Source organism: Silurus meridionalis, chromosome 17 (genome assembly GCF_014805685.1).
Source record: "Silurus meridionalis isolate SWU-2019-XX chromosome 17, ASM1480568v1, whole genome shotgun sequence".
Classification (NCBI taxonomy): domain Eukaryota; kingdom Metazoa; phylum Chordata; class Actinopteri; order Siluriformes; family Siluridae; genus Silurus; species Silurus meridionalis.
In genome coordinates this window covers 18,547,609-18,574,677 of record NC_060900.1, presented here as the reverse complement: position 1 = coordinate 18,574,677, position 27,069 = coordinate 18,547,609, and the positions used below count along the sequence as shown (strand labels likewise).

The following is a 27,069-nucleotide window of genomic DNA, read 5'->3' as shown; positions in this document are numbered from 1 at the left end:
GAACTATATCTTCTTCCGCTGTTTCACATGATAGCATTCGCTCACTCAACGCAGGTTCAAAAGAAGATTCGAGTGCATGAATGAGATCATGACTGAAAGAATAAGAGGCATAATCTGGAGTTATTTTACTCCAGTTAACTTTGATGAAGCTTCGTGTGATATGCCAAAAAACAAATACCACAAATATGACAAAGAATCTAAAAGAAAAAAATATATAATGACTGAGGAAAGCAGAGGAGGTAACACACGATCCTCATCTTCTGCCTGATTCAGAGTTCTTTAGCAGAATCATTTCAGAGAGCTATACTTTATACCATAAAGATATTACAGTATTTCATGTGGAGCAACATATTTTACCACATATAAGTATAAGTATATTTTAAATGGAAATTTTTTTAACAGTGAATTATTCAAAGAAGTATCGATATCGAAGATGCTTGTCTAGAAAGTACTTGTTATCGGATCGAAAAGAAAATTTTTGGTATCGCACATCGGTCGTAACTCATCTCAATCCATTCCACCACAAATATTATATTTTAATTCAATCACATTATTCGGTTATTCTGTTTGCACCTCTCCACTGCAGCTACTGCTTTGCGCTACATTGTGTTTATGTTAAAAATACATTGATGACATTGATGTATAATCATATTATAAAATAGGTTTACCAGTCGCTATTTTGTGTTTTGTGTATCTGTCCCACACTGTCTTATGTTGTCTGTCTGCACTGTTTTTTTTTGTCTGCACTGTTTGCACACGATGCACTTTATGTGGCAAGGACACTTACTTTAGTCCTTGCTTTGTGTTCTTTTATGTAATTGTGATGTAGCTCTATGTTGTTTAATGTAGCACCAGGGTTCTGGAGGAAAGTTGTCTTATTTTACTGTGTACTGCGTCAGCTGTATATAGTAGAAATAAAAGCTTATGGACTTGACTTGACTTGACTTGACATAATGTTAACCGGCTTGTCGTTAACGCTACACGCTGGTGCCTGCTGTTGTTGTACAGTCAGTTCAAACCAAAATGTTGCAGGAATGTTGAAGGTTCACTTTAATACACCGAACCAACAGCCACTCAGACTGTTGAAGAGGTTACTTTATATGGCATGTTATCAAGACATATTATCATACAGGTGTCCACGTTTTTCCCTCTAATTTGCATGCCGAACATGCTGTGCTGGGAAATGACGTCATTATAGCTTGAGGATCGAAACAGAACAATTATACAGCTATTACAGAATGTTGTGTTCTTTTGGAGCGACCACTTTGATAACATTCCATGGAAACCTGTAAATATTTATTTATCAATAGGTTCAAGGATGTGTCTCATAAAATACTTTATCTGTTATGTCCTGTCAAGCTTTATAGAAAAATCCAGACATTTATCTTTTATATTTTGAAAGGATTTTTGCAGCGTTATATGTATATTTTCATCAAAGAATTTCTCTTTTCTGCAATTTCTTTACGATACAAAGAGGTTCTGTTTGGTTATCATGATTTTGGTATGACCCAGAAATATTTTCTGATAAATCTTTTTTATTTTAAAAGCAATTCGGGTTTTTTTTTACACAAATGTAAATTCAGTGTGTTAAGCCCTAATTTTCTTGCGTTTCAATTGGGTGAGATCCTGCAAACTCTTACTATCTTCAGCAACCCCAAAGCCCTTAAAACTGTCATTGTGTCATCTGTTTGAAATGTGTGCAGTTGTATAATATGTAACTCTAGTTTCTTTCTCAGACACATGGCATTGCTGTGTATGGTATGTTTTTGACTTAAATATAATAATATAATAATAATTAAAAAACTAGCGCACTTACAACTGCGACAGAAAGACAAAACAACGAAACCGTGTCACGTTGTGAAGTCAGAGCCCCCACCCCTTTACTTCTGGAAATTACGGAAATATGATTAGCACCAAAATCACAAAAGATCACAATATGAATATATTTAATGTGTTTCATAGTGATATACTTTAAATAACGATAGAACTGATGATATACATAGGTTATATAATTTTAGTAATAGTTATCGATTGAGACAGTCTGGCATGAATGGCGTTGTGGTTTTCGATAATCGATTGGTACAGTCTGAGTACCTGGGGTCTTTACGGGACCTATCCGGAAGTGTGTGTGTACGCGCGTGTACTCGTTTAGCGGCAAGATGGTGGCCACCAGGAGAGGAACACGCGGGAGTTCACCACCGAGAAGCACGAGCGATGAAGCCGCAGGGACTCCGGTATGAATTTCGATTTTAGAAATTGGAGTTATTGTGTGATTTTTAGATGAAGTCGCTGACAGACACAGGCACAACTGATTTTATCTAAAGGTATTAAAAGACCATTTCTCTGTTTGCTAGCTAGCGTTTCATTAATAACTGTCGATAAATTAGACTGGAAAAAGTGTATACTATATATATATATATATATATATATATATATATATATATATATATATATATATATACATACACACACACACACACACTCACACCGAGTGCAAAGAATACGTTTGCTTCACGTGGTCCAGCTGTTGCTGTGCACAATTTTTCAACTCTCATTATTTATCCTAGCTTCTGGTAAAAAAATGACTTAAGTAGAACCATTGCTGACTTATTTTGACGAGATCTGTGAATCAGTCTTAGCAAAGCAATGGCAGACTTGGCACAATGCAGTTTTGCTGGTGTTTTAAAACTGGCTTGGGGTGAATTACAGTTAAAATACCTCAAACTAAAATACTAAGCTCAAGCTGTGCTCGGGTCAATACAACAAATGTTCTGTTTTAATTGTATTTTAAATAATAAAAAAAAAAACACGAATGCACATGCACATAACCATGTCAGTGCAGAGAATCGTCCCCCACCCAAATGATATTCGCTTGTATATAGGCATAACAGGGTGAGGATTATCTATTGGATGTAACATCTAGTTTCTTCTGTTTTGATCACAGATTAATACGTGAAAATCTGCTGATTAGATGGATTAGAATTAAAACACAGAATTATACATGGCATTGTATACTCTAAGACCAGGTGTGGGCAACATTAGGGAAACGTGCACTTATTTTTGCACACATTTAATTAGTTGATGTGAGTTCTCTTTTAGCTGTGGCTGGTATCCCTGATCCTCAGCTAACAGAGAACATGATCATGCTGTTACATGAGAACAGTTGTATGCTGTTTTGTCAGTGGTAGAGGGTATGCAATGTGTGATCACATGAGTTTAACACGAAAGGCTCCACCTTTCATCAATTCAATACATTTAATTAGGTAGCCATTATTTTGATTGTTACATGCATTATGACAGTTAATAAACGTTGTTTGATTTGATCTATTTAATAGGTATCTACCACCAGAAGAACAAGAAATAGAACAGTGATCGTGGCAACACCGTCCCAATCCAAACAGACCACTGACTCCCAGCAGGATGAAGCAGAAGAGCGGAACAGGGCTCCAGCTGAACCAGCAAGCTCAACAAAGCGGGAAACGAGAGGTTCTAAATGTCTTCCCACAGCCAAACAAACAGAATCCACAAATGAAGCAGATGTTTCTGAATCCGAGTCTTGTTGTTCGGTGGCATCGGATATCCAGCTAACCTCTCGGAGCAAAAGGAGAACAACAGTCCATAGGAAACCAAAAGCTGTGGCTGAGCAGGAGGCTGAATCTAGTTCTCCATCATTGGGTAAAATACTGCGCAGATCCACAAGAGGTCCGAAGAAAACTTTTCCCACTTTAGAGTCCACCACTTCTCAGGAAGATGAGCACTCTGAGGCTGAATCGTGCAGCTCCATGGCATCTCTGTCTACAAGGGTCATTAAAGGCCTCAGGAAGCCTGTTGTTGCTCTTGAAGATGTGGCTCACTCAAAGTCAGATTCTGGCTCTTCTGTAGTGTCTGTTCCACAGGGATCCACTGTCCGTAGGTCCACACGCAGCAGAGTGAAAGTCACTGAGCCGATCCCAATCAACTTGAAGGAAAGTGAAACTGCAGAGGCCTCTGCTACTTTTGAGCCTAGGAGAACAAGGGGTCACAGAAGCAAAGCAACATCTGCTGAAGAAAGCCAACCTTATGATTCTGAGGGATGCCAGTCTGGCCCCAGCTTAAGTCCTAGACGAACAACTCGTAGTCGGGTAGCCGATTCTGATTCCGAATCCTTCTCGACTGCATACACTTCTCTTGAAAGTCCATGTTCTACTCGGGAGAGGGGAACCCCTTGTAGTAGCCGAACTGGTTCAGCTAGCAGCAACCGTGCTGTCCGAGTATCTAGCTCAAGAAATGTCAGGGTCACATTAGATATGGTCTCCGAAAGTGTCAAAAAGGGCTGTAAAGTGAATGAACCCGAGGCAGACCTAAGTGAAACTACAGAAGATATTCTTCCTTCCCTGTCTGTAAGCACATCCAAGCCTGACATGGAGGATATAGTGGAGATTGAGGAGGACCCAAATAATAAAACAGTAATTGTTGTAGACAACGAAAGTTCTATTGTTGAGGACAATAATGGGGATTCTACTCTCATTTTTGATGAGGGTAAGGCTGAAGAGGTTGAATCTGAGAACAGACAAGGCATTTCTGAAACTAAAAAGGATATTGGAGAATGTCAGGAGATTTCAGATGGAACCATGGAAACACACGAGGAAGCACATTCCTCTCCCTCAAATGTTAAAAAGTATTTAAGTTCATCAGTCATAATCAAAAAGAGTGTCACAGGACCTAAGGAGGATCAGTCAGGCCTCACAATAGAGCTGGGTTTTGAGGATCAGTTAAGTTCTGATCCAGCCAAACATGAAGAAAATCTCAAAGTCCTTGGTGAACCTAAGGAAAATCTAAAAGCAGCTAAGATGATGACTGACATGGCGGTTGAGCATAATGCCATTACAGATCAGCATGGAACTTCAGAGAAAGGTGTAATGGAAGATGTGATTAACAAGACAGGACCTTCATCAAGCTCAGAAGCATCTAAGATGAGAGTTGAGAAGAACAAGCCTGTGATGGCTTGTATCAGCTTGCTGGACAGCAGTGAAGATGAGGAGAGTGATAATGACGCACTAGTAGATGGAGGTAATGACAAGGCTGGGGACTTGGAGAGTGAGGATGATATGTCCTGTTCTGAGGATCAGCCAGGCCCCTCCGCTGCACCAGACACGCTCACAGGTAATGGGCTGTTTGTAATTGATGCACGTCCTGGATGTCTTCCCAGCGAGAAGTATTACATTGAGACTACACAGAATGAAGATGCCCCCAAAGCTGCCCCGGACGAAGAGGATTTTGTTGATGAGGAGGGTGATGATGATGATGAGGAAGATGAGGACTCAAAAGTACTCTTTACTACTAGAAAGCCAGCACGGTATAAATTCATATTTCTGTCCCAAAGTAATTTACATCTTTTTTCCCCCCTTTCTAATAGTCTTTCTTTCTTTCTTTCTTTCTTTCTTTCTTTCTTTCTTTCTTTCTTTCTTTCTTTCTTTCTTTCTTTCTTTCTTTCTTTCTTTCTTTCTTTCTTTCTTTCTTTCTTTCTTTCTTTCTTTCTTTCTTTCTTTCTTTCAGGAATGAATTATCCAGTTCTATTGATCCAGGGTTGAAAGTAAAGGCTCTTGGTGGATTGTATATCAACTTTGATGGCAGCAAATCCAAATCTGTCTCTGACAACCTGAAAAGGCTGAAAGATCAGAAGAATCAGAATGAGGTATCTAATTAATGAACTGATTTTCTTACTTGAATAGGTTAAGTACACCGTTATAGTGCCATTCATGATGGAAATGTCAATAAAATTTATATAAGCTTTAAGCTTGAATTCTATTGACCATCAATACTTCACAGTAGGCAACCATCTATAGACCTATGCTGGCCTTTGAGTGATCTTTACCTGGTATTCCACCGTTATCAGCTAGCGTAATCCACAGCATCAAAGATCTAGCTCCACTCCTGAACAGTGATGGACAGCAATGGAATAAATGTTCTTTATTACTGTTTTTTAAGTAGATTTTTTGCTTTTTACTGTACCATATTTAGCTACATCAGTCGTTTCTTTTTATTTATGAGTGGATTAAAAACTTAACACACAGCAAGCCCCCAATCAGAGCAGAGCATACAGTTCAGCATCAGTTCAACAGCAAGCCCATTTTAACAATAATGTAACAAATTATGGAAGAAACTTCTGACTCTAACTTCCACATCATTGGTTTTGGGCTCATGATTATTTTAATAGATATCAGTGTTTCAGTTAGATATCAGTTAGTTTGAAATAATCAAACTAACATAATTAATACAATTTTATTGATAGAGTTTTGTGCTAAGAGTCTTCACATAATCTGAGTGGATTAAATAAAGAGATAATAGGAACATTACAGCCATAATAAATCACAATACTTTGGATTCTTAAGTACATTTGAATGCAAAAACCTGTGTAGTTTTACTCAGGTAAAAGTTTAAAGGGAGCAATTTTATTCAAGTGCATGGGTTGTCCACGACTGCTCCTGAAAAAAAAGTTCCTCAAAGTTTCTTTGGATGGCTTAGTTAAAGAATTGGCTCGCTAGTGACCTCTTGTGCTCAAAACGGAGACCTGCATAGCATCTAAGTCAACTAATGCAGGATGTACTAGCAATGCCCACAGAATGTAAGTGTAGAATTGGAAAACATATTACAGTGTGCCTGCTGATGTTGCCATTAGACTTTACATCCAAGTTTCTTACACACAAAGATGTATGATGCTATGAGCACTGGTTCCATAAGAAAAACAGTTCTTTTAGGAATTGTATTCATCTTCTAAAAGCAGTCACATAGTTATCTGCCAAAACAAAGCTTCAAACTTTCTGTTAATTGGTAAAGGATTACACTACAAGTGTTTTTGGACACTTCCTTGTTTTTTATTTGTTAAGAAAAAAAGCACTGTCATTGAGAGGTTATGTGTGAAACTGTTTGGGGAAAAAATAAAAAAATGCTAATAGTAAGAATAAGGATTTGTTGTCTGTCAGAAAGCCCTTCTTGATTTGTTGCTGGTTTGTTGTATCTGTGGTTGTGGATGGAAGTGGTCTTTCTAGTGCTCTGTTCATTATAAATAGCGCCCTGTACAAAGTGAAATAGACCAGACTGAGGCTTGTTCCATTTAGTGCTGGATCATGTTGATTAACGTGAACAACTGCGATTGATTTATCTTCTTTCTGCAGTACTAGGGATGTAACGTGCTCCGAACCAGGTGACAACGTGACTGTCATTTGAGATGTTAAATGATTTGTAATACACGTTTTAAACAGCAGGGGCGCTGAAGCTGTATGTGTGTTGTGGCCTTCAAATGTAGCAAACATGACGGGGAATTGTAGATTGGAGGTATGGTGGTGTTTTGGCTTTAAGAAGACAAAATAAATGGTGAAGCGGTACCAGACGAAACAAAAACTGTGCAAGACTAATAGTGCAAAAACATGATTTAAGATATAAACCGTCACCACAGTGAGACGTTCCAGTTACCTCCGTCGGCACGTGAAAAGCTATCAATAGGCAAACCACATTGACTGGCTGATTCCCAGCCTCACTCACTGTGTGAGAGTGAAGGTTTTTGGCTACTGCTCAATACATGGGAGTTTCTTTTATTTGTATTAGTCATTTGTTTATTTCATTTGGGATTTGTTTTAAAATTTCAGATTAGTTTTGTTATTTGTATCTCAGTTTCACAAAGAAATGTCCATCAGCTTGTTTGAGAAATATTTAAAGGACACTTTCATTTTTAATTTGTTTCAAAACTCACTGTTACAAAAAAAAAGTGAAGCCAGTATCAACATTGAGTTGAGTAAATCGTTACATCCATATTCAGTAGTGACATGAATGGCTGAGACCTCACACATTCATCCATCCATATTTCATGAACCTTTCTATTAATGCACATTTATGGATAATAAAAACAACTTGGTCATTTACAAAAATTGTCCTCATGCTTAGTCTGAGGTAATAGAGCTTTGTTTATATCACAAAATATGCTGGTGAGTCTCTAAAAACACTTCAAATAGTAGATTTTTTTAACTCGGAAATGCCTGTTTTTATTTATTTTTTCCCTAAATGTCATTACATTTTGCTGTTTCAGTTGCTGAAGAAGAGTGTGATTGTTGCAGACTTTGAAAAGAAAGATACCGTGCCACCGTACAGGGAATCCAAACATGCTGCTAAATTAAAGCGCAGGGTAAGTACGCATCTTCAGCCAGTGCTGTTAACAGATGCAGAGCATTTTCGGAAGTGCATTTTATTTTTTGCATTTATTTAATTTTTTGTAATAATACATTGAACAGGAGGAGAGAGCCAAGACCTCAGGAGATGGCTGGTTCAACATGAGAGCTCCTGAATTAACAGACGAGCTGAAGAACGATCTCAAGGCTTTACAGATGCGTTCAGCCATGGACCCAAAGCGCTTTTACAAGAAGAACGACAGAGAAGGATTTCCTAAATACTTTCAAGTGAGGATTCAGTGGGCACTTTTAAAATATCGTTCTAATAAACATTCATTTCCAAAACTGATGAATGTGGTGGGGAATTAATTTTTATTTTTTTATTAGTTTTTGTGAGTGTATAAAGCCTTGATTTTTTTATCAGGTGTGTATCTGGTTGAGGAAAATTGGACATGGATTTATTAAAAATGTTCCCTTCTATTCACCACAGGTTGGAACAGTGGTTGATAACCCCATAGACTTCTACCATTCCCGAATTCCTAAGAATCAAAGGAAGAGGACTGTTGTGGAGGAATTGCTTTCTGATGCAGAGTTCAGAAGGTGAGGTAGAAATGGTTGAGCTGTAGAATTACACTTAATACTCGTGATTTTACAGCCGTTTGTTTTTACTGTGCTTTCATGTATTTTTATTTTGTCTAACCCCAACTTTCTCTTTCACCTATTCAGTTTTAACAAGAGGAAGTATAAAGAGATCATGGCAGAAAAAGCAGCAGCAGCAGCTGGAAAGATGAACAAAAAGAAGCATAAATTTCTTAAAAAGAAATGATGTAAGGCTCTGGTGATTTTTACCTTATAAGTTGTTTAGGGAAATACCTGTAAGATTGTTGAAGCACATGTGAGCTTAGGTCTTTATTGTGCAAGACAGTGTTTTTTTTTTTTAATGTAATGCATTTTATTGAGTATTTTAACATTTTATTGCTGTATTAACATGTATTTTATACATAATGTTTATAATGTGATATAAAAAACCCTAAACTAAGCAAAGGTAAACACAGTAGCTTTGTCTTTTTTTTCTGATTGAAGAAGCTTGACTAGTGCCACTGGGTTGGAGGAAGCGACAAAGACACTTCTCATTTAAAACCTCGGTCTGATCACCAATAAATCATGTAAACCAGCCGTCTGTTGAGCTCAGTTTTTCTTCTGGTTTGAAATGCACTCATATATCATAATCACAGAGCAAGAGAACCTAAATGTTCATGATTATAGTACAGTAATGTGGAAAATGTTTATTTCAGAGAATGGCTGAATTCTTGAATCTGATTGAAATGGTGTGCATTATAATGTACAGTTTGGGCCTTTTAGTTCCAGTGGAGGGAAACTGTAATGTCACAGTGTACACAAGACGTTCTATAAATCTGTGCTTTTAACTTTGTGACAAATAACAATCAATGCTGGATGAAGTACACCAAACCTGACTAAATTAGATTTTTTACATTAAATTAAATTACATTTTACTGTTATTACAGCCACACAATGGAAGCCTGGGAGAACTGGGGTTACAGTTGGTCTCACGAGAGGTTAATGGTGCAGAATACTAGTTCGGTGGGGTTGGTGGGTGTACACAAGAATGGTTATATTACCCCGGTTTTAAAGTTTCTTCACTGGCATCTGGTGAACAGTAGAATTGATTTTAAGATTCTCTTTTGTTTTAAAAGCCACACTGGCGTCTACTTCGATATTAGTCCTTTTTTCTAAGTACAATTCATTGAGCTCCCTCAGATCTTCAGATCAGAGATTATTGACTAATTCTAGGGTAAGACTCAAATTGAGAGGGGATTAGGCTTTTTTTGTAGCTGCACTGAAACCTTGGAACAGTCTTCAGTCCTGTGTTAATGTGTTCAAACACTTTCTGAACACTTTTTTAAATGTAAGCTAAAATCTGATGTGTGTGTTAGTTAAATGTTGCTATACTTTTATTACTGTACATCTCTTTGGTCCACTTTTGTTAAATTGTGTTTTACAAAGAAATTTACATTTTAACTTTATTTTTTTAAGTACAGTGACTAAAGAAATACCTTGTTAGTGTTTAGGCAATAACAGGGACTAACTTGAACGTTTTATGACAAAATCAACTTTAAACTGTTAAAATGCGACACATCGTTAGCTTTGAAAGTGCACCTGGATAAACAGCACTGCCTTAACTTCACCGGAGTATGGAAAATAGCTGTGTTATGGTATAACGTGAAAATAAAAATGTAAATGGCTGTAGTATAATAGAACAAAACCTACTTATTTTTTTTAACCAAACGAATGGTAACAGTGACCCACACCATCCTGTTGTTAATGATCTTGCTCTAATAGCATCCCTGCCTTATTTGGCTCTTTCCCTGAATAATCAGCACATTTACACAAGAATGAACATATTATTAATCATGGCTTCCGAGTACATAAACTGCGGCTTGGATCATGTCAAAATAAATAAATAACCGATACGAAGGAAAACTAGCCATCTTGGATAGGTGACTATGTCCAGGTGCTTTGTGAGTCATTGTGTGTGGGACTTGATGCTTTTCTGTACAGGTTCTTGTAGATTTTGCCAAGGCTGTCCTCAAACACTGCTCTGTGGGACTTCCCGGTGTATTTGGCAGCTCTGTTTGTCCAGAATGTTCCGTTATCTAAATGAACAGATGGCTCTCCAGGAATAACCCTGCAACATGAAAGCACACGAGTTACACTCTGCATTTAACAGAGTAATTGTGTTTCACTGCAGTGATGAAGAGATAACCTTAGACAAGTGGTTAGTGATTTTATTAGCTGATAGATGATGTATGATAGCCTGATACGCTCCAAAAGAATAAGCAGATAAGCTACGTGATCGAAGTGCAGCTGGACAAACGTTCTCAGTGATTGTAGTGTGTATTTGTATGTGTACTTATGGATTTTTATTTTTCAGAGCAATTGTGTACAAATTTCTATCCTTAACCTGTTTGTTAGTTCACCATAATTGATGATCATCCCAGTCATATACACTCTCTGGTCAAAAGTTTTTGGAGATCTCAGATATGTGTTTTTGCTGTTATAATAGCCTCCATTCTTCTGGGAACATGTTAGATGTGCTTGTGGAGATCTTTGCTCATTCTGCCACAAGGTTGTTAGAAAACTGATGAAGGGTGAGGAGGCCTGGGGTTCATTCATCATTCCAATTCATTGAGAAGGGGTTTAGCATGGTTGAGGTCAGAGCTCTATAGCAGATGTCTTTAAACCTTAAAGGAAACATCAGTGTAAATACATATACTATATAGAAGCCTTTCGGAACACCTGACCTTTCCAGCTATATGTGATGTGGTTCTTCTCCAAAAGGTTGGAGTGGAAGGTTTGAGTGGCCGGCTATAGACCTCAACCATGCAGCACACCTTCTCAATGAATTGAAACAATGAATGAACCCCAGGCCTCCTCACCCTTCATCAGTAGCTGATTTTCTAACAACCTTAAAAATAGTGCAGTACAGTAAATATTTGCTATTTAAAATGCACATATATTTACTGTACTGTACTATGTTTTCAATTTGTTGCACATAAGCAGTTCTCATTCCTTCTTGTTAAGTCAGCAAACGTGACAAGTATTTGGAAATGTATGTAATTATTTAAATGTTTAAAAAAACATTGAAAACCTAGATTTTGCGTTCCCAAACCGTTGATAATGAATTCTCTCAGTCCTTGTGAGCCTGCTCTATTTTGTTTGCGAGTGTAAGATTAAATATAACTCAGTTTGTACCTCTCTGATCGGCTTCTCACTTTAGAAACTCGTGCTTTGACAAAATTATGCAGCGACAATGCCACTGTAGAAGTTTTAGCATGTGCCTGTGATAAATTTTGGTGATAAATATCTCACCCCCAAGTGTGAATATCATATAAGGTATAAATGCGTCGAGATTCACCAAAAGTTCACAGTGCTTATAAAGTATTCACACCCTTCAACATTCTCTTCACAGCTTCATTAATGGGATTTCTAATAACTCATATAATAGTGAACATCTGAACAGGCCTAATGCAAATACATAAAATATAGCAAAACAATAAACATTTATACAATGTCTACAAGTGTTACCAATGAATTTGATACGATTCTTTATTAGTATAATGTAGATATACATTTGTTTTTGTTTTATGGATGATTCTGTTTTTTGATTTATTATATTCATTACGCATGACCTTATATTACAGATGATACCACTTTTCACTTCCAATACTGAGACCTGAAGATATTGATGGTGATATTGATGGATATCTTTCAAAAGTTTCATCTCTATTAAGTATGCTGAATTTTACACAAGACTTTAATGGAATTGTTTGGATTAAAATTGTTACTTTGCAAGAAATCATTCATGTGATTTGGAAAAAGAAAAGATCAAGAAAATACAGCTTTCCTGATAATAGACAGAGCTAAAATAGAAAGCTGTATACTTTGGCAAACTCTGGGTCAAAGCATCTCCAAAACCCTTGATCTTGTGGGTTGTTGTCTGTATGCAGTGGTTAGTATTTACTATAAGTAGTCCAGGAAAGCAAACGGTGAACCTGCTTCAGAATCATAAGCACCCAAGGCCCATGGAAACGCAGATGTAGAAAAATGTGCTGAAAAACTGGCTATGACAGAAAAAATATCAGAAACACAAAGTGCATCAAAGCTTGTTGTGTATGGAGCCACATAGCTGCACACCAGTCAGAGATCCCATGCTGACCCATTATCATGGCTGAAAGATCTACAATACACACATGAGCACCTGAATGAAACCGTGGAGCACTTTAACAAACTAATCTGGTCGGATAATTCATGTTTTCTTTAACCTCATATGGATGACTGGGTGTGTGTCGCTTACATGGGGAAGAGATGTCATAGGAAGAAAGTAAGCCAGTGGAGGCCGTGTAATAGGAAACATTCTACTGGGAAACCTGAGCCCTGGTTTTTAAATAATTTTGATTTGACATGTATCACCTACTTCAACATTTCTGCAGAAACACCCTTCATGGCAACAATGTTCTCTAATGACATCAGACTTTTTCAGCAGGATAAAGCTTCCTTCCTCACTGCAAAAACTGTTCAGTAATGGTATGGAGCATACCAAGGAGTTCAAGGTGTTGACTTGGCCCCAGGATCTCAATCCAATCAAGCATTTGAGGGATCTACTGGACAAACAAGTCCAATCCATTGAGGTCCCACCTCACATCTTACAGGACTTAAAGGATCTACTGTCAACATTGTGATGCCAAATACTACAGCACACTTTCAGGTCTTATTGAGTCAGAGCTATTCTTGAGGCACAAGGGGATAAATATTTGGCAGGTGGTTTTAATGTAATGGCTGACTGGTGTATAAAATATGATGGCGTGGATATATGATACATATAATATATAATACATGCGTGTATACATATAAACACCGATCAGGCATGACATTATGAGCACCTGCCTACCTGGTCAGTGGCTACGCAGCCCCATACGCAAACAAAGTGAGATACACTGTGTATTCTGACACTTTCTATCAGAACCAGCATTTATTAGTCCGGCAGGATTGTCTGCTGGATCGGATTAACGCGGGCCGGCTTTTACTCCCCACATGCATCAATGATCCCTGGCCAGCCATCACAATTTGGCCCTTGTCAAACTCGCTCAAATCCTTCCTGCTTTTAACACATCAACATTGGAGACAATATGCTCACTTGTTGCATGATATATCCCACCCAAAACAGGTGCCATGAAGAAGAGATAAGTAGTGTTATCCACTTCACTGGTCATAATGTTATCCCTGTTCAGTGTATATACATACAAACTGAAAAGAAATCCTATTGTTCCTTATAAAGATAGTGAAGATGAACTATTTAGCTGTGTGTTGAATCTACTAAATGTAAATGCTGGTTTTGAGTAATAGATGTGTGCACCTGTCTGCTTGTAGATGGCTGTAACGCGTCAAGTCATGGTTGGAGGGACCAGGTTCATTCTGACCAAATTCTTCACTCTGCTGCTCCTGCAAGTACACACACAGAATATAATACAAATTCCTTTCCACAGGGTTTGTGTTATTTTTCTGCTTTCCATGGTAAACAGGATTACGATCCGCAAAAGTGAGGTAATGAGTGAATTTGATTTAAAATAGAAGAAACTGTTTCACATTTTACAATCACACCATGCATGCATGACAAACCATAAAAAAAACCATAAAAAAAAAACACATCCTCCTCATTTCCTTTTTTTACTTTGGAGTGAATTACGTATACGTATTTTCTTTCTTAGCTTGAAATTCAGTGGCACTCTAACTTTTATTATCTGAAAAGATGAGCCGATAAAAGACAATAGGCCAGCTGCAAAGTCCTTTCCCACTGAAAACACACACACACACACACACGTCACATTATGTTTCTTAAAATAAAAAGGTTTGGAGGGGTTTCAGAATAATTAGCACGTCTTTGCTTTAATTTTGCCACCAGTGTGTTGCAGTGACTGAAATGTGGGAGGTATTTTACCAACGCTTCTCAAGCCATACAGGAAATTCTGGGTATAAATACACGAATACACCAGTGACTGTATCAGACAATTCTTACACTTGTTTTAAAGAAAATGTCATTGTTACCTCATGATCTTATGCAATACTCACAAAGGAGAGCTTGCGGGGAATGGCATAAGTGTGTAAAATCTTCTGAACCCGTCGGTGGATCTCTTGAGAGGGACTTGATGGGCTCTGAAACCTATACAGAAAAGTCATCCATACTGAATTTTTAGTCCTCGCCTCAGTATATAAAAATGGGTCAGCGATGTAGCACACTGTTCTTACAAAATGAAACAAGTACTGAAAATATATTATTCAGACTGTAATAGGTAATGTCACAATGAACACAGGACAATCTAATGATATCAGTATCATATTCTCACAGTGTCCAGTCTGTTGTGGTTATATTGCAGTACCATGTTAGAACACTTGTCTGTGCTGTGTCCCTTAGAGTTCGGCAAAACTGTATGTTTAATAAATAAATAAATAAATAAATAAACAGCACATCTGCAGCACTAAGCCGAAACCAGTAAGGACCCAAAAAAAAAAAAAATAATTAAAAAAAAATCCTATTACAACAGTTGATTGAGCAAGATTAAAAACTTTCATATCTAAAAAACTGTATGCACAAGTAGGTGAGAGGTAATATTATAAATCACATATCACTTCTGATACTGTATCAAAGTATAAATGGATAAAATCTGACTAATTATTTAGCTATTAACAAACAAAAAAAAAATTCAAAAGAGTGCTTTAAGGCAGGGGCTCTATTTTAATCGGTCGCTGGATAATTAAGGGTTATGAGATCTCAATAGAGGTTTGTAGGGAGAACCCTTGCTGACAGGAAACAAGAACAATTAAAAGACCTGATTTCTACATTTGGAAAGTGTAGGCCAAAAACACGGACAGTTTATTTATGTTACATTAAAAGAAAAAAAAAAAGAAAGAATTTAGAAGAAAATGGAACAAATGAAAGAAACAGACAGACCAAATTAATAGATATAATTAAAGAAATATAGAAGCTGAAAAAAAAACACACTAAAGAAAGACATAAAGCAAGATAGAATGAAAGAACAAAAGACAGAAAAAGAAAAACAACAGACAGTGAGAAAAGGCTAAAAAGTAAACAAAAGTAGACAAGCAGTCAGAGACCGCAAAGATTCAAAATGTAGACAGAGAAACAAATAAGAAATGGAGAGAGAAAGAGTGAGAGAGAGAGAGAGAGACAGAGAGAGAGAGAGAGAGAGAGAGAGAGAGAGAGAGAGAGAGAGAGACACACACAACAGACTTAACAATTTTAGTAAAGCTAATTTTAGAAAGAAAAAGAAAAGCGAAAAACAAAAATATAGAAAAAGAGACAGGAACAATATAAAGACAATACAAAGGAAAGGAAGGAAGAAAAGAAGAAAGGAAGGAAGGAAAAAGAAAGAAAGGAAGCAAGAAAGGTAAAGAAGGTAAGAAAGTAAGAAAGAAAGAAAGACTTATAGGAGAGGTGGTACAGATGAGAGGTTGTGGTTAATGAACCTAATACTGGCTGTGCTTCAGCCGCTTACCTCGGCGTAATGATTAGCACAAGAGAAGCCAACTGCTACAGTGAGGACACACTAAACTTCACCAAGCAACATTTCATTTCCTATCAAAAACGTCCAAAAGACGTGCTCGCTCTCTTATTGCCTGAATCTGCCGGGCTAGCCTTAATCTGCAGCCTTCCGACTCTGGTCATGCTTTCAATTTACACAAAAGTATCATACATTTCCTAGTATTTACTCTACAATTTACTCCCCGCTTTAAAATTGTCTATTGATTTAAAATGTTTGCTCCTGTCTCTGCAGAATTAAAAAAAAAAAACAACAGTGGTTGAGACAGGCAAGCAAACAAACATTTGTCGGTTTAGCAGGCTGTTGTTCAGATCAATGACAAGGGTCTCTCAGAATTTATTAAACTGTGCGTCAGGTCAGAAGCATTAGATCTCGCTGAAACACAATCAATACCCTTTCCCCTTGTTTTCTCAGGAATATTTGTCTTTTCTTTTAAGTAATGAGCAAACACAAGCGGACATCAGATTTCATCATTTGAAGGCGGAGGAGTAGTTTCAGCTCGCATATGGGCCAAGATTACAATATAGATCGTGTTTTTTGAGCTCCACGTTTTGTCGATAGCATACGGTTTGTAATTCATAAGGGGAAACACTGTAGAGTCGACCGTTCAGTATATCCAAACTGAATGTAGCATAAAGCTAGAAAGAAAACAAAGTAAAGTACAAAAACTAGAAATATATTACATATATACTATTTATTGTAGATATGCTATAGAAACAAAAGTTTGTGGACACCTGACCATAGGATTTACTTGTGCTTTTTGAACATCCCATTGCACATTTAGTCCTTATTTGCCTTATAATAACCTCCACTCTTATTGGATGCTTTTCCACTAGCTTTGAGTGCGGTTTTGGAGATTTCTGCTCATTTAGCCACACGGGCAACAGTTAAGTCAAGTGAGGTGAGGAGGCCTCAGGGTTAAGTGAGCTTTCCAATTCATCTCAAAAGTGTTGAAGTGTCTAGACCAGGCCACTCAAACCCCCACTCAAACCCATGTAAACCATATCTTCATGGAGTTAACTTTGAGCACAGGGGCATTTTCATGCTGGAACAGGTTTGGATCTCCTAGATCAAGTGAATGAAAAATGTACAGATACACCATCTAAAACCCTTTTGTCCCGCCATCTTTGTGTCCAACAGGAGTGTCCCAAGTCAGGTGTCCAAATACTTTTATCCATGCTTTGTATCTTATACAGATTGGAATTACAAAAACTAATGAGAGTTTAATTGCAACCTTCAATAACGTTCAAGAGAATAGCAGTGTGCTGTCAAATGGAGAACACCCTGGTTCTGAGGAAAACAAATCTGAAATTCCTTTCACCTTTCTCTCAGTGTGGAGCGGCTAAACAGTGGACTCTGGCCCCTGAGGCTGCTGGACACAGGGGTGGACTGATAAGCTGGGTTTCGTCTGTGAGAGGGACTGCTAAGCAATGGTCTAGATCTGAATTCAGGAGATACAGGACCCACTCGCACAGAATGACCTGTTACCTAAAAGCATCAACAGTATACAATATACATTAATACATTATAAATATATAATTAATAAAAGCAACAAAATAAGCGATAGCTACTATACATTTAAACTTTCTTTCGGCTTCTCCCATTAGGGGTCGCCACAGCGGATCATCCGCACGTTTGATTTGGCACATGTTTTTACGCTGGATGCCCTTCCTAATGCAACCCTTCCCATTTATCTGGGCTTGGGACTGGCACTGAGAGTGGCTGGGGTTGGTTCCCTGACCGGGGATCGAACCCGGGCCGCAGCGGTGAGAGCGCCGCATCCTAACCACTAGACCACCAGGGAACCTTGATAGCTACTCTACAATTAATCATGCATTAATTGGTTAACTGATTATTTATACCTTACTCAAAAAAGTTATTTGAAGCTTCCAAAAAAAAAAAAAAAACAACAACAACAAAAAAAGCAAACCCTTTATGAACAAAAATGTGAATGTTACTACTTTAGAGCCTGGCGGGAAAAATCTTTACTCTTAATCCTTTAATGGCACAATACATTAAAATATTATACCATGGAACTGTTCAAGGCCATGTGTTAAACTTACAGATGTCTGCAGGCAGGAGTTTCTTTTAGGTGAAGACTGCAGAGCTGAAGATGATGGAGATTCAATTAGTGAAGAGTTGGGACTACAAGGAACCTGCAAACACAGAATGCATTCATCTCTCCGTTCACTGTTTAACAAGAAAAGCAATCTGCAAACTATTAGCACGGGAGCATAAAAAACTGACAGTGGAATTACTTATTCAGCTGAATTTACTTTTCATTTAAGAAATATTGACTTTCTTTTGGAAAGGTTAATGCAAGGAGAAAAACCTTACAGCAACAGAGCGAGTTCATTTCATCCAGCTGACTCACTCCATGTGCTTCTGTGTCATTTTACCTGGCAGTGATACTGCAAATCGACAGCCAATCGACAAATCTTATTTTTTTTAAATAATATTTTTTAAACAAGTGTTGAGACTTCAGAAACACACAATTGTTAAAAATGATTCTTTGCTTTAATAATTGTGGTATGACTCTTAAGTTACTTAGGTTAATTGTTGCCCCAGGACTTGCTCAGAAAATGCTAGGCACTCTATTTTCAAAGGTTTAAGAATGGAAAATGCCATGTTGATATGACATGTCTTAGATTTGAATCTCGCCTTTCAGGGCATGACAGCTTTGATATTTACACCTCAGGACTTGTTTGTGTGGTGAAAACACTTGGAAGGAAACAGGAGGGGAGCTTTTCCTGCTTTTTAGTCATAAAAGAAGCCGGTGGACTGAGCCGAAGACATGGTCGAGCCCGTAATATAAATTACTCAGCAGCACTTCTCTTTACACCTTTGACAGATTAATCATAAGTTACATTCCCAAAAATCATTTGAGTCCAACGTATAATTAAAGTTACAAAAGGGCGAATAAAAAAAAAAACCCTAGTGTTGCATAAGTTTCTGTATAAGAACAAAAGAGCATCAATGGTGTATAAAGGTTGACATGAACTTTCCAAAACCTAATGTGATGTAGAATATCAGCCTTTATTTCTCACCACGAAAGGCGGCTGAGGGGCTGTGTCTTTCTTAAAGGTGTAGGGTCCGAGCTGTAGGTGGCGAAGACGCTGTGTGGCATCGTCAGAGAGTTGGCACATCTTTCGGTGAGTGTATGGTGATGGACAGCGGCTCTGTGATGCAACTGTAGACCTCTGGTAGCCATATTGTTCTGCTGCACTTGACTTTGTCTTTTTTGGTTTAACGTGACAGGCTTTAGAGGCGGAAGCTCCAAGTGACTAAAAAGAAAAAAACTAAAATTATCAATTTTGAAAAACATTTCTCTAATCTGAGGTGGATGTGTTTTATATCATATCAAAATGGATCAGATTGATTAATTTTCAAAAACTGCAGCTCTGACTGTATTCCTATCTGTAAAATAAATCTCAGGTTTATTTAAATGCACTCATTATAATATATTGTTGTTCCAATAGTAAGCCCTCTTGAATGAAGACTATTCGTTTATGGTTTAAAAAAGAATTAGTTGTTATTTAACGACAAAATGTTCATAATTATTGAAATGGTAAAGATCTAGTGTCAGTGCTTTGTAATGGTCAGTAAGTTAAATAGGAACCAAAAGACAATTTCCAGCTGCAATGTTTCCAACTTCAAGAAAGTGTAACAAAAGCACCTGGTAAGGGGACCACTGTAAATGATAAAGGAATTTAAAGGTCTCATCACATTACACAGGTTTTAATTGCGATATAATTAAAAACTTATCTTTGGCAAATTACTGTGGAGTGAGAGGAATAAAGCTTTTTGTGATATGCTGTTATAGGAAAATAATCCATTTCAACTTGGTAATGGCATCACACTGTCCTGGCATTGATTATTTTCTATTTTAATAGCATATCCCACTGTGTTTCATTCCTTACATATAGATGAAACACTCCATTACACTGACTGTGTAAATTGAACATTGAAATTTGTCATTAAAAAAAAGCCAATGAGGAATACATTTCCTTGTTTTGCAATATTGTCTGGGAGAGCTGTCTGACACTTTTACAAATTACGAATTGATAACAAACCAAAACACAGCATCCAGCCTAATGTAAACCTGCTCTTGGTTCCAATCTCACCTTCGCAGGAAAATTACTTCAATAACTTTAATCTCAGCTAACATAATTCTGAGCTCCAATAACAGGGTTCCTGTGGGCGCTGCTTAGATAAATACGTTTTTAAAAATGTTAATTGCATTTGATGGTCGGTTTCAGACTAATATGATAATGGCATTACATGGCCGTAAAAAAAAAACAACAAAAAATAAATAAATAAAAAAAAGGGAAAAAAAAAAAGAAACAAAGATAATTTAAATGCTAATTGGAACATCCTGGCATATTAAGTCATTTTTAAAAAGCAGAGAAAAAAAAATAAATCCTGACAGAGATTGCTATTTGAAGAGAACAGATCTAATGGAATTAAAGTCGCCCTCCACATAGGAATAGGAGCTGTATTCTCTGTTCGTTCTTTCTTGTTTCATTTCTCTTCTGTTGGTGGAGGCACAAAGAGCTCGTTTTAAAGCGCGAGTCGTGCTTGTCTGATGTGATTAGTGGCTTTGCTGGTATTGGTAACAGAAGATAAAGCCGGATGTCCTTGAAACAACAAAGCCAGCGCCAAGAGTAGCTTATTAAAGCAGAAACAAGCCCTGTTCAAATGATCTGCATGCAAATCGCCAAAAAAAAAAAACCTCTATTTAAGAGCATGCCATTCCAAGTCCAAACCAGAAGCGTCCACAAAAGGAACAGTTGCACATAAATAGATCCAGTGACATGACAAAGATAGAAATGGACCAGTTCAGAGAATCTAATGGAAATAAAGAGAATAGGTGCCTTTTATAATCACAGTCTAGGGTATCAGCAAGAGAAAAAGACTTACAAAGCTCCTTAAAATTTTGTAGGGAAGAAAAATAAATAAATCAGGCCATATTTATAGCAGCACGAAATTCCTGCCTGCCAATCCATTCAAATTTATTATGCATATGTGCACTGAAACAGTAATAGTACCATATACACAAAATAAATGTAAAATATCATATTTTTTTATTTGAGAAATTAAAATGTAAATTCTATTCTTCAGTGGACGCTGGCACTCAAACACTAACAGACCACTTTAAAAAAGAGCATAACAAATAAAATAGAAAGTTTAAGGGGCCATACATCAGACTCATCACTGCCGTGCTCTGTAATTATCTTCACAGTAAAAGCTTACCCTTTAAAGTGCTTTTAAAACCATTGAGATGTCAAAAGCCAAAGAGATGAAATATATATAGGGGCAGATAATTAGTTGATTGGCAGGGCTATTCTATGTGTGTCACCATATAATTCTGAAAATGTCTCTTAAAAGCCACTTTTCTCTTTTCTCTTTGTCTCTATGTTAAATCAAAGAGGTTTACAATAATGACCTTCAAATATTGCCAGAATATGATCCATTCGTCTAAAGGTTACCTGTATTTACCTTGTAAAAACAATAAATACATTGTAAAATATGTTTTGTTTTGGGCTTAACTGCTTTAGGTTGAGACTGCTTTAAGCCTCTATAACTGGAGTCAGCAAATGCAACCCTGTCGGGCAAACCTGGCCATCTCAACAAAATTATTAGCCACTGGGCTTCTGAGATCATGAGCTTCAATCCCGATCATTCCACAGCAATCCTTTGCTGAGGGTCTAAGAGAACAAACGCTAGCCATGCTTACTGGCAATCTGGGTGGGATAGCTGGTATGCACTCCCTCTGTCAATCACGGTGACACTACCCAGTCGTGCCTTTCTGTCAGTTGAAAATTTGTATTATACAGCACATTTAACACTGGACATTGTCACAAAGCGGCTTAACCGAAATAAATCATCTGCAGAAGAGAGCAGATAGGCTTTTCCTCAAAGTGTGTTACGTTGCCCAATGATGCCGCATGAACAGGAGATCAAAAAGGGATGCATAGGTTTGCTTTGTGTGTCTCTGAGAAAAGGAAAAAAAACTAAAAAAAAAAAACACAACACACATCATGACCCCCTGTATCACTTTACAATTGACTGTTAGTTGATTGGCTTCAAGTCCTCTATCTTAAAAACTTTCCCAAGCAGGTTTAAGGCTATTATGTAGTATGTAATACATAACTGATTTCAAGATAATTTCAATTGCATTTACACCAATGTAATCTATTCTATAGGTTTTTATAAACTTTGTCATTCACATCTAAAACTACCAAAACTAAGAAACTGGTTTATACTGGCTGATATTCATCTAGCCTTAAATGTCTTCAGCTGTTATGACCCACAGACTTGCTAAAATGAATATATGCTATATAGGGGAGGTTGTAGCTTAGTGGTTAGGGCATTGCAGTTGGATCTGATGTCGTGAGTTCAAATCCAAGCCACACCAAGCTACCACTCCTGGGCCCTTGAGCAAGACCCTTAACCCCTAACGCCCTTAAACTGCTCGGTTGCAGGAATGAGATCAATGTAAGTCACTCTGAATAAGATTGTCTGCCAAATGCCATAAATATAATGTAAAATGTAATGGAAAGCAATAACGAACTCATTAATAGGGTATGAGTAGGATGTTTATGTATTTGGTTGTGTGAGAATTGTAGACAATCAGTGGTAAATAAAAGTGGCTTGTCAACACAATTTATAACATTAGCAATATATCTAAAATGTGATTTCGATTTAGCACATATATGAAATTATACACACATAAACAATTGCTTGTAAATTCCATCATTTGTAATATTGTCCATGTAATCACAGAAATACAAAAGAATGAAAAATGAAGCACAACTCACTGAGGTGGCTGTCTGGCTACTTTTCATATCACACTCCTCAATAACAGACATGGTTGAAAATTCCACTTTGGGTGAAATCCCCTGAGGGAGCGAGATGAAAAACATAAAAAGGAATGAAAGACAGAAACAAAGTAAATCAGAAACTTTAAAAATCATGAAAAGACAGTTGGCAGAGGAAGATAATGACACTCTTGGCAGATCAATTTGCCCAAACAATCTATGTCCTGAAGCAAATAGCAGGAAAATGGCATTGGCTTTTTACGATGCGTCAGAGATATCACAGCACAGCGAGTGGATGAGATACACACCGGGAACGAGGCAGATTTCTTCATGAGAACTTCTCTCTCTGAACCTGGGGTTTGAGGAATCAGGCTTAGGCCTGGATAAAGGAAGTCTCTGGTGTTCTCCTCAAATGTGGCCAGAATTTCACCCTCTGTGTCATCAGTCAAGAGAGAGAGAGAGAGATACAGTTCACACCTTAGTAGAGGAAGTGCTTTCATGGTAGCTTTTCACTGAAGCTAGAGAAGCAAAAAACGTTTCCTGCAAACTTTTTTTATAGTGAGGTTTTTTATTATCGTGGATATGGGCACTGCCAAAATAGCTCCTCAAAGGTAGAATTTTTATCTAACTCAAAAAGCCTGACATCTTTTTGACTGGTTTATTGCAACGCAAGACACAATAAAGCCATAATATCAGTTACAAGCAACGTTATCATCAATTTTTTTATTTTATTTGCACAACAGTGCAGTTTATAAAAAAATAAATATAAAACCATTGAAATGAACAATGAAGAACATTGTATCACATCAACAAAGGCATGGATGCTTCAAGTTAAGCAGTCAATCTAAAATCAGGATTAAGATACAATTTTGATGTGCAGCTGTCAATCTGGCAACAGATGATCCTTACCTGGGGGAACAAGCTGGATGAGCTCCAAACAGGTCATATCATCTAAAGAGAAAACAAAAGCGTGTACGAGTGTTTATTAGTTTATTGATCTGGTGTATACAAGAGAAAGAAGTGTGAACACAGCCCCACACTGCACTTACGCTCCAGATGATCAGCTATATCACCAGGGTCAAATGTTCCTGAGAAAGTCTGATGAAGAGAGAGAGAGAGAGAGAGAGAGAGAGAGAGAGAGAGAAACAGACAAAAAATAATTTAGTTCAAATCCCTAGACTGCCTCATATCTTTATTTGCTTTATTGCTTTGTATTATACTACTTTGCAGGTTAGTTGACATGCTTGTCTTTTTTTAATTCTTGGTATTGGCTTCTTGCATTACCCATAATGCCTTACGATGACTTGCTGGAAATGGTGCCATTTATCTACCTAAAGAGAGCAGTGAAGCAGCACCTTAATCTTTTAGTTTAATCTTTGAGTCTTTTAGTCCAGCATCCTCACCTTCTCCTGCTAATATGACCGTCAACGTCATCATACTTGTATGTCAATAACTAGAGGAAAAGTTCCTGCCAGAACTATTACTACTTCTGTTTTGGACTTTTCATTAATATGACAATGAATGTCTCTTGAAAATGGTGGGTGATGAAACTGCAAACTGTGAGCAGACTTTCCCTTTTATCTGACAAATAAATCTGAAATAAATAGTAGCTTTATGGTATGTCACATGAACTAACATATTTTATATATATATATATATATATATATATATATATATATATATATATATATATATATATATATATATATATCTCACATCTAAATCGCAAACATTTATCTTTAGCTAATCTTTGGTGTCAGAGTTCAGTAGCCAATATAATCTATTTGATCCACCTCACCTTAGTAAACACCATGTTTTCATGCAGCACAAGAGGAAAGGCATATGGGACACATTTTGTTTTGTGGTATTGTCCCATCATCCGGACACTCAAGTAAATATCCTCATTAGATGGTAACAAGACCCCTGGACATGTGATCTAAAGAGAGAGAAAGAGGTCAAAGATTAGTGTATATTTCAAGTTATAAACTCATTTATAACCTCCAGCCCTGGAACACCCCCTGCTCTAATATTTTCCCTGCTTCCTCCACATTTGATCTAACTACTCACTCATCCTTCAGATGAGACGGGTTTGTTACAATAGGGAACAATGAAAATATCCAAGACAGGTAGCACTCCAAAACCAGAGATATAGATCAGGTAGTTCTGATTGGACACACTTAGACAATCTGAATAATCTCTGGATAATTATATCTGTATCTTCTACCCATCTATGTACCATTTGTATATAAACTGTGTATAACTTTTGTACAGTTGTACATACAATGCACATTTTTATTTGTATAGTGCTTTTAACAATGGACATTATCTCAAAGCAGCTTTACAGAGATAAAAAAGTTACAAATAAAAATTATGTGTGTTACTTATAATTGTAACTTTGTCCCTAATGACCAAGCAGGTGGCGACTGTGGATAAAGAAAAGCTCCCTGAGATGGCATGAGGAAATAACCTTAAGAGGAACCAAACTCAAAAGGGAACCCATCGTGATCTGGGTGACACCACATTTCATGGCTGGTTTGAATTGTTTTTGTCCAATCAGATTTAAGCAGTCACATCACGCAGAAATGAACAGCACAAGCTTTAACTAATCAGACTGCGATTTGGTCACTCCAAGGCCACCTAGCAGGCGACCAGTCACGTCTGCATTTTTATGTCCTTTAACTGGATGGTCAGAGAGCAGGCTATTCAGACTCGCAACCTGCAGCTGCTGCAAACTGCACAAGATCAAATATATTCGTGTGGATGTAAAAGCTGTTTAATCATTTCACAACAGCTGACTGAGGAGAAGAAATTGATTTGGTTGCAGATACACTTACAAGGACATTTACAAGAAAAACAGGACATCATGAGGAAAGATCAGACATAACAATTCAAACCAGTTGTTAGGCTTTAGTGTGAACTATTTATACTTATTATTTCCCATAGAATTTGCACAAAAACACACAATATGCCTTAATTTTAAATCCCCAGGACTTTTTGAATTGTGTTCATTTGGTTTCTTGCTTTAGTGTTGTCTTTTTTCTTTCTTAGTGCACTTGCTCTACAGCTTCTTCACATTTTTACACTACACAAAGCCTTTATATGTATTTGCTGTACATATATTTACATATTTATTTGCACTTGACAGTGTGCACAACGTTACTATTTAAACTTTTGTACCTGTATTATGCAATGACAAAGTTGTATTTATTTATATGGTCTATGCAGCTAGAAGCAGCTACAGATACATCATCAGAAAATGTAGAGGAATAAATTAGCTAATAGTTATTTGTTTACACTTGGCAGAGAATCTGAGAGTGTTTTGTGCATAAAAAATTACCGCAACAAACAGAATGAAACTGAATAACAACTCTGTTTCTGAGAAACACCTAGCAACAAGGCTAACGCTAGGTTAGCCAACTAGCATAGCTGTATTCGGCAAAGCAACACCAAACAGGGAACTTACCAAAAAGAGCTACATGAATGGTAATTCGTGCGCATTTGTGAACTTACAGCATGGACTTTAAGTTGTACAGAACATTTCAGAGCTTTTCGGGGTCGTGCTCTTGATTTTGAAGCTCTTCCTGGCGGTGTCAGTCCTCCCATCTTTCACACACTGTTGTCATAGCAGCAGCTGACGCGGTTTCAAAGTTTCTGCTCGTTTGAATGCGGGAAGTCGGTCACGTGACCATCAACCCTGCGACTGTTGTGGTGATGATAGTCCCTGGCTCAAAAGTATGTGGACACCCGACACACTAATATTTGTCCATTTCAGAATGAATCATCAATCAAACACTATATTGCCAAATATGTGCGGAAACCTGGTGATTTACATTTACATTTTCAGCATTTAACAGACGCCCTTGTCAAGAGCGACGTACAAAAGTGCTTTGAGTCCATCAATGAACAAAGCTACACATCTACAACTTAAGATAAATCAGCCTACAACTCTGTTAAAAGTTGTTTTGTATT

At 37.3% G+C, this 27,069-nt stretch overlaps 2 protein-coding genes across 4 annotated transcripts; one reads left to right on the top strand and one right to left on the bottom strand.

The window, feature by feature from the left end:
• The first annotated feature begins 2,080 nt into the window (after positions 1–2,080).
• Positions 2,081–9,315, top strand: dnttip2 (deoxynucleotidyltransferase, terminal, interacting protein 2). Its single transcript, XM_046871129.1, has 8 exons — positions 2,081–2,234; positions 3,336–5,335; positions 5,536–5,674; positions 8,063–8,158; positions 8,265–8,429; positions 8,632–8,741; positions 8,868–8,968; positions 9,225–9,315. The coding sequence occupies exons 1-7, from the start codon at positions 2,160–2,162 to the stop codon at positions 8,965–8,967; spliced, it is 2,685 nt and encodes an 894-aa protein (XP_046727085.1). The 5' UTR covers positions 2,081–2,159; the 3' UTR covers position 8,968; positions 9,225–9,315.
• Positions 9,316–10,096: 781 nt separating this feature from the next.
• spata6 (spermatogenesis associated 6) lies at positions 10,097–26,763 on the bottom strand. Of its 3 annotated transcripts, none has more exons than XM_046871131.1 (13): positions 26,611–26,763; positions 24,899–25,036; positions 24,150–24,198; positions 24,010–24,051; positions 23,409–23,533; positions 23,101–23,181; positions 19,899–19,970; positions 19,327–19,563; positions 18,343–18,435; positions 17,601–17,767; positions 14,790–14,880; positions 14,077–14,162; positions 10,097–10,848 (listed from the first exon to the last, which is right to left on the bottom strand). In XM_046871131.1, exons 1-13 carry the CDS (start codon positions 26,701–26,703, stop codon positions 10,665–10,667), a joined length of 1,458 nt encoding a protein of 485 aa, XP_046727087.1. In that variant the 5' UTR covers positions 26,704–26,763; the 3' UTR covers positions 10,097–10,664. The 3 variants fall into 3 exon arrangements, with proteins under 3 accessions (XP_046727087.1, XP_046727090.1, XP_046727088.1); XM_046871134.1 differs by having other exon boundaries at positions 26,564–26,694; XM_046871132.1 differs by lacking the exon at positions 19,899–19,970 and having other exon boundaries at positions 26,611–26,762.
• Positions 26,764–27,069: the final 306 nt, after the last annotated feature.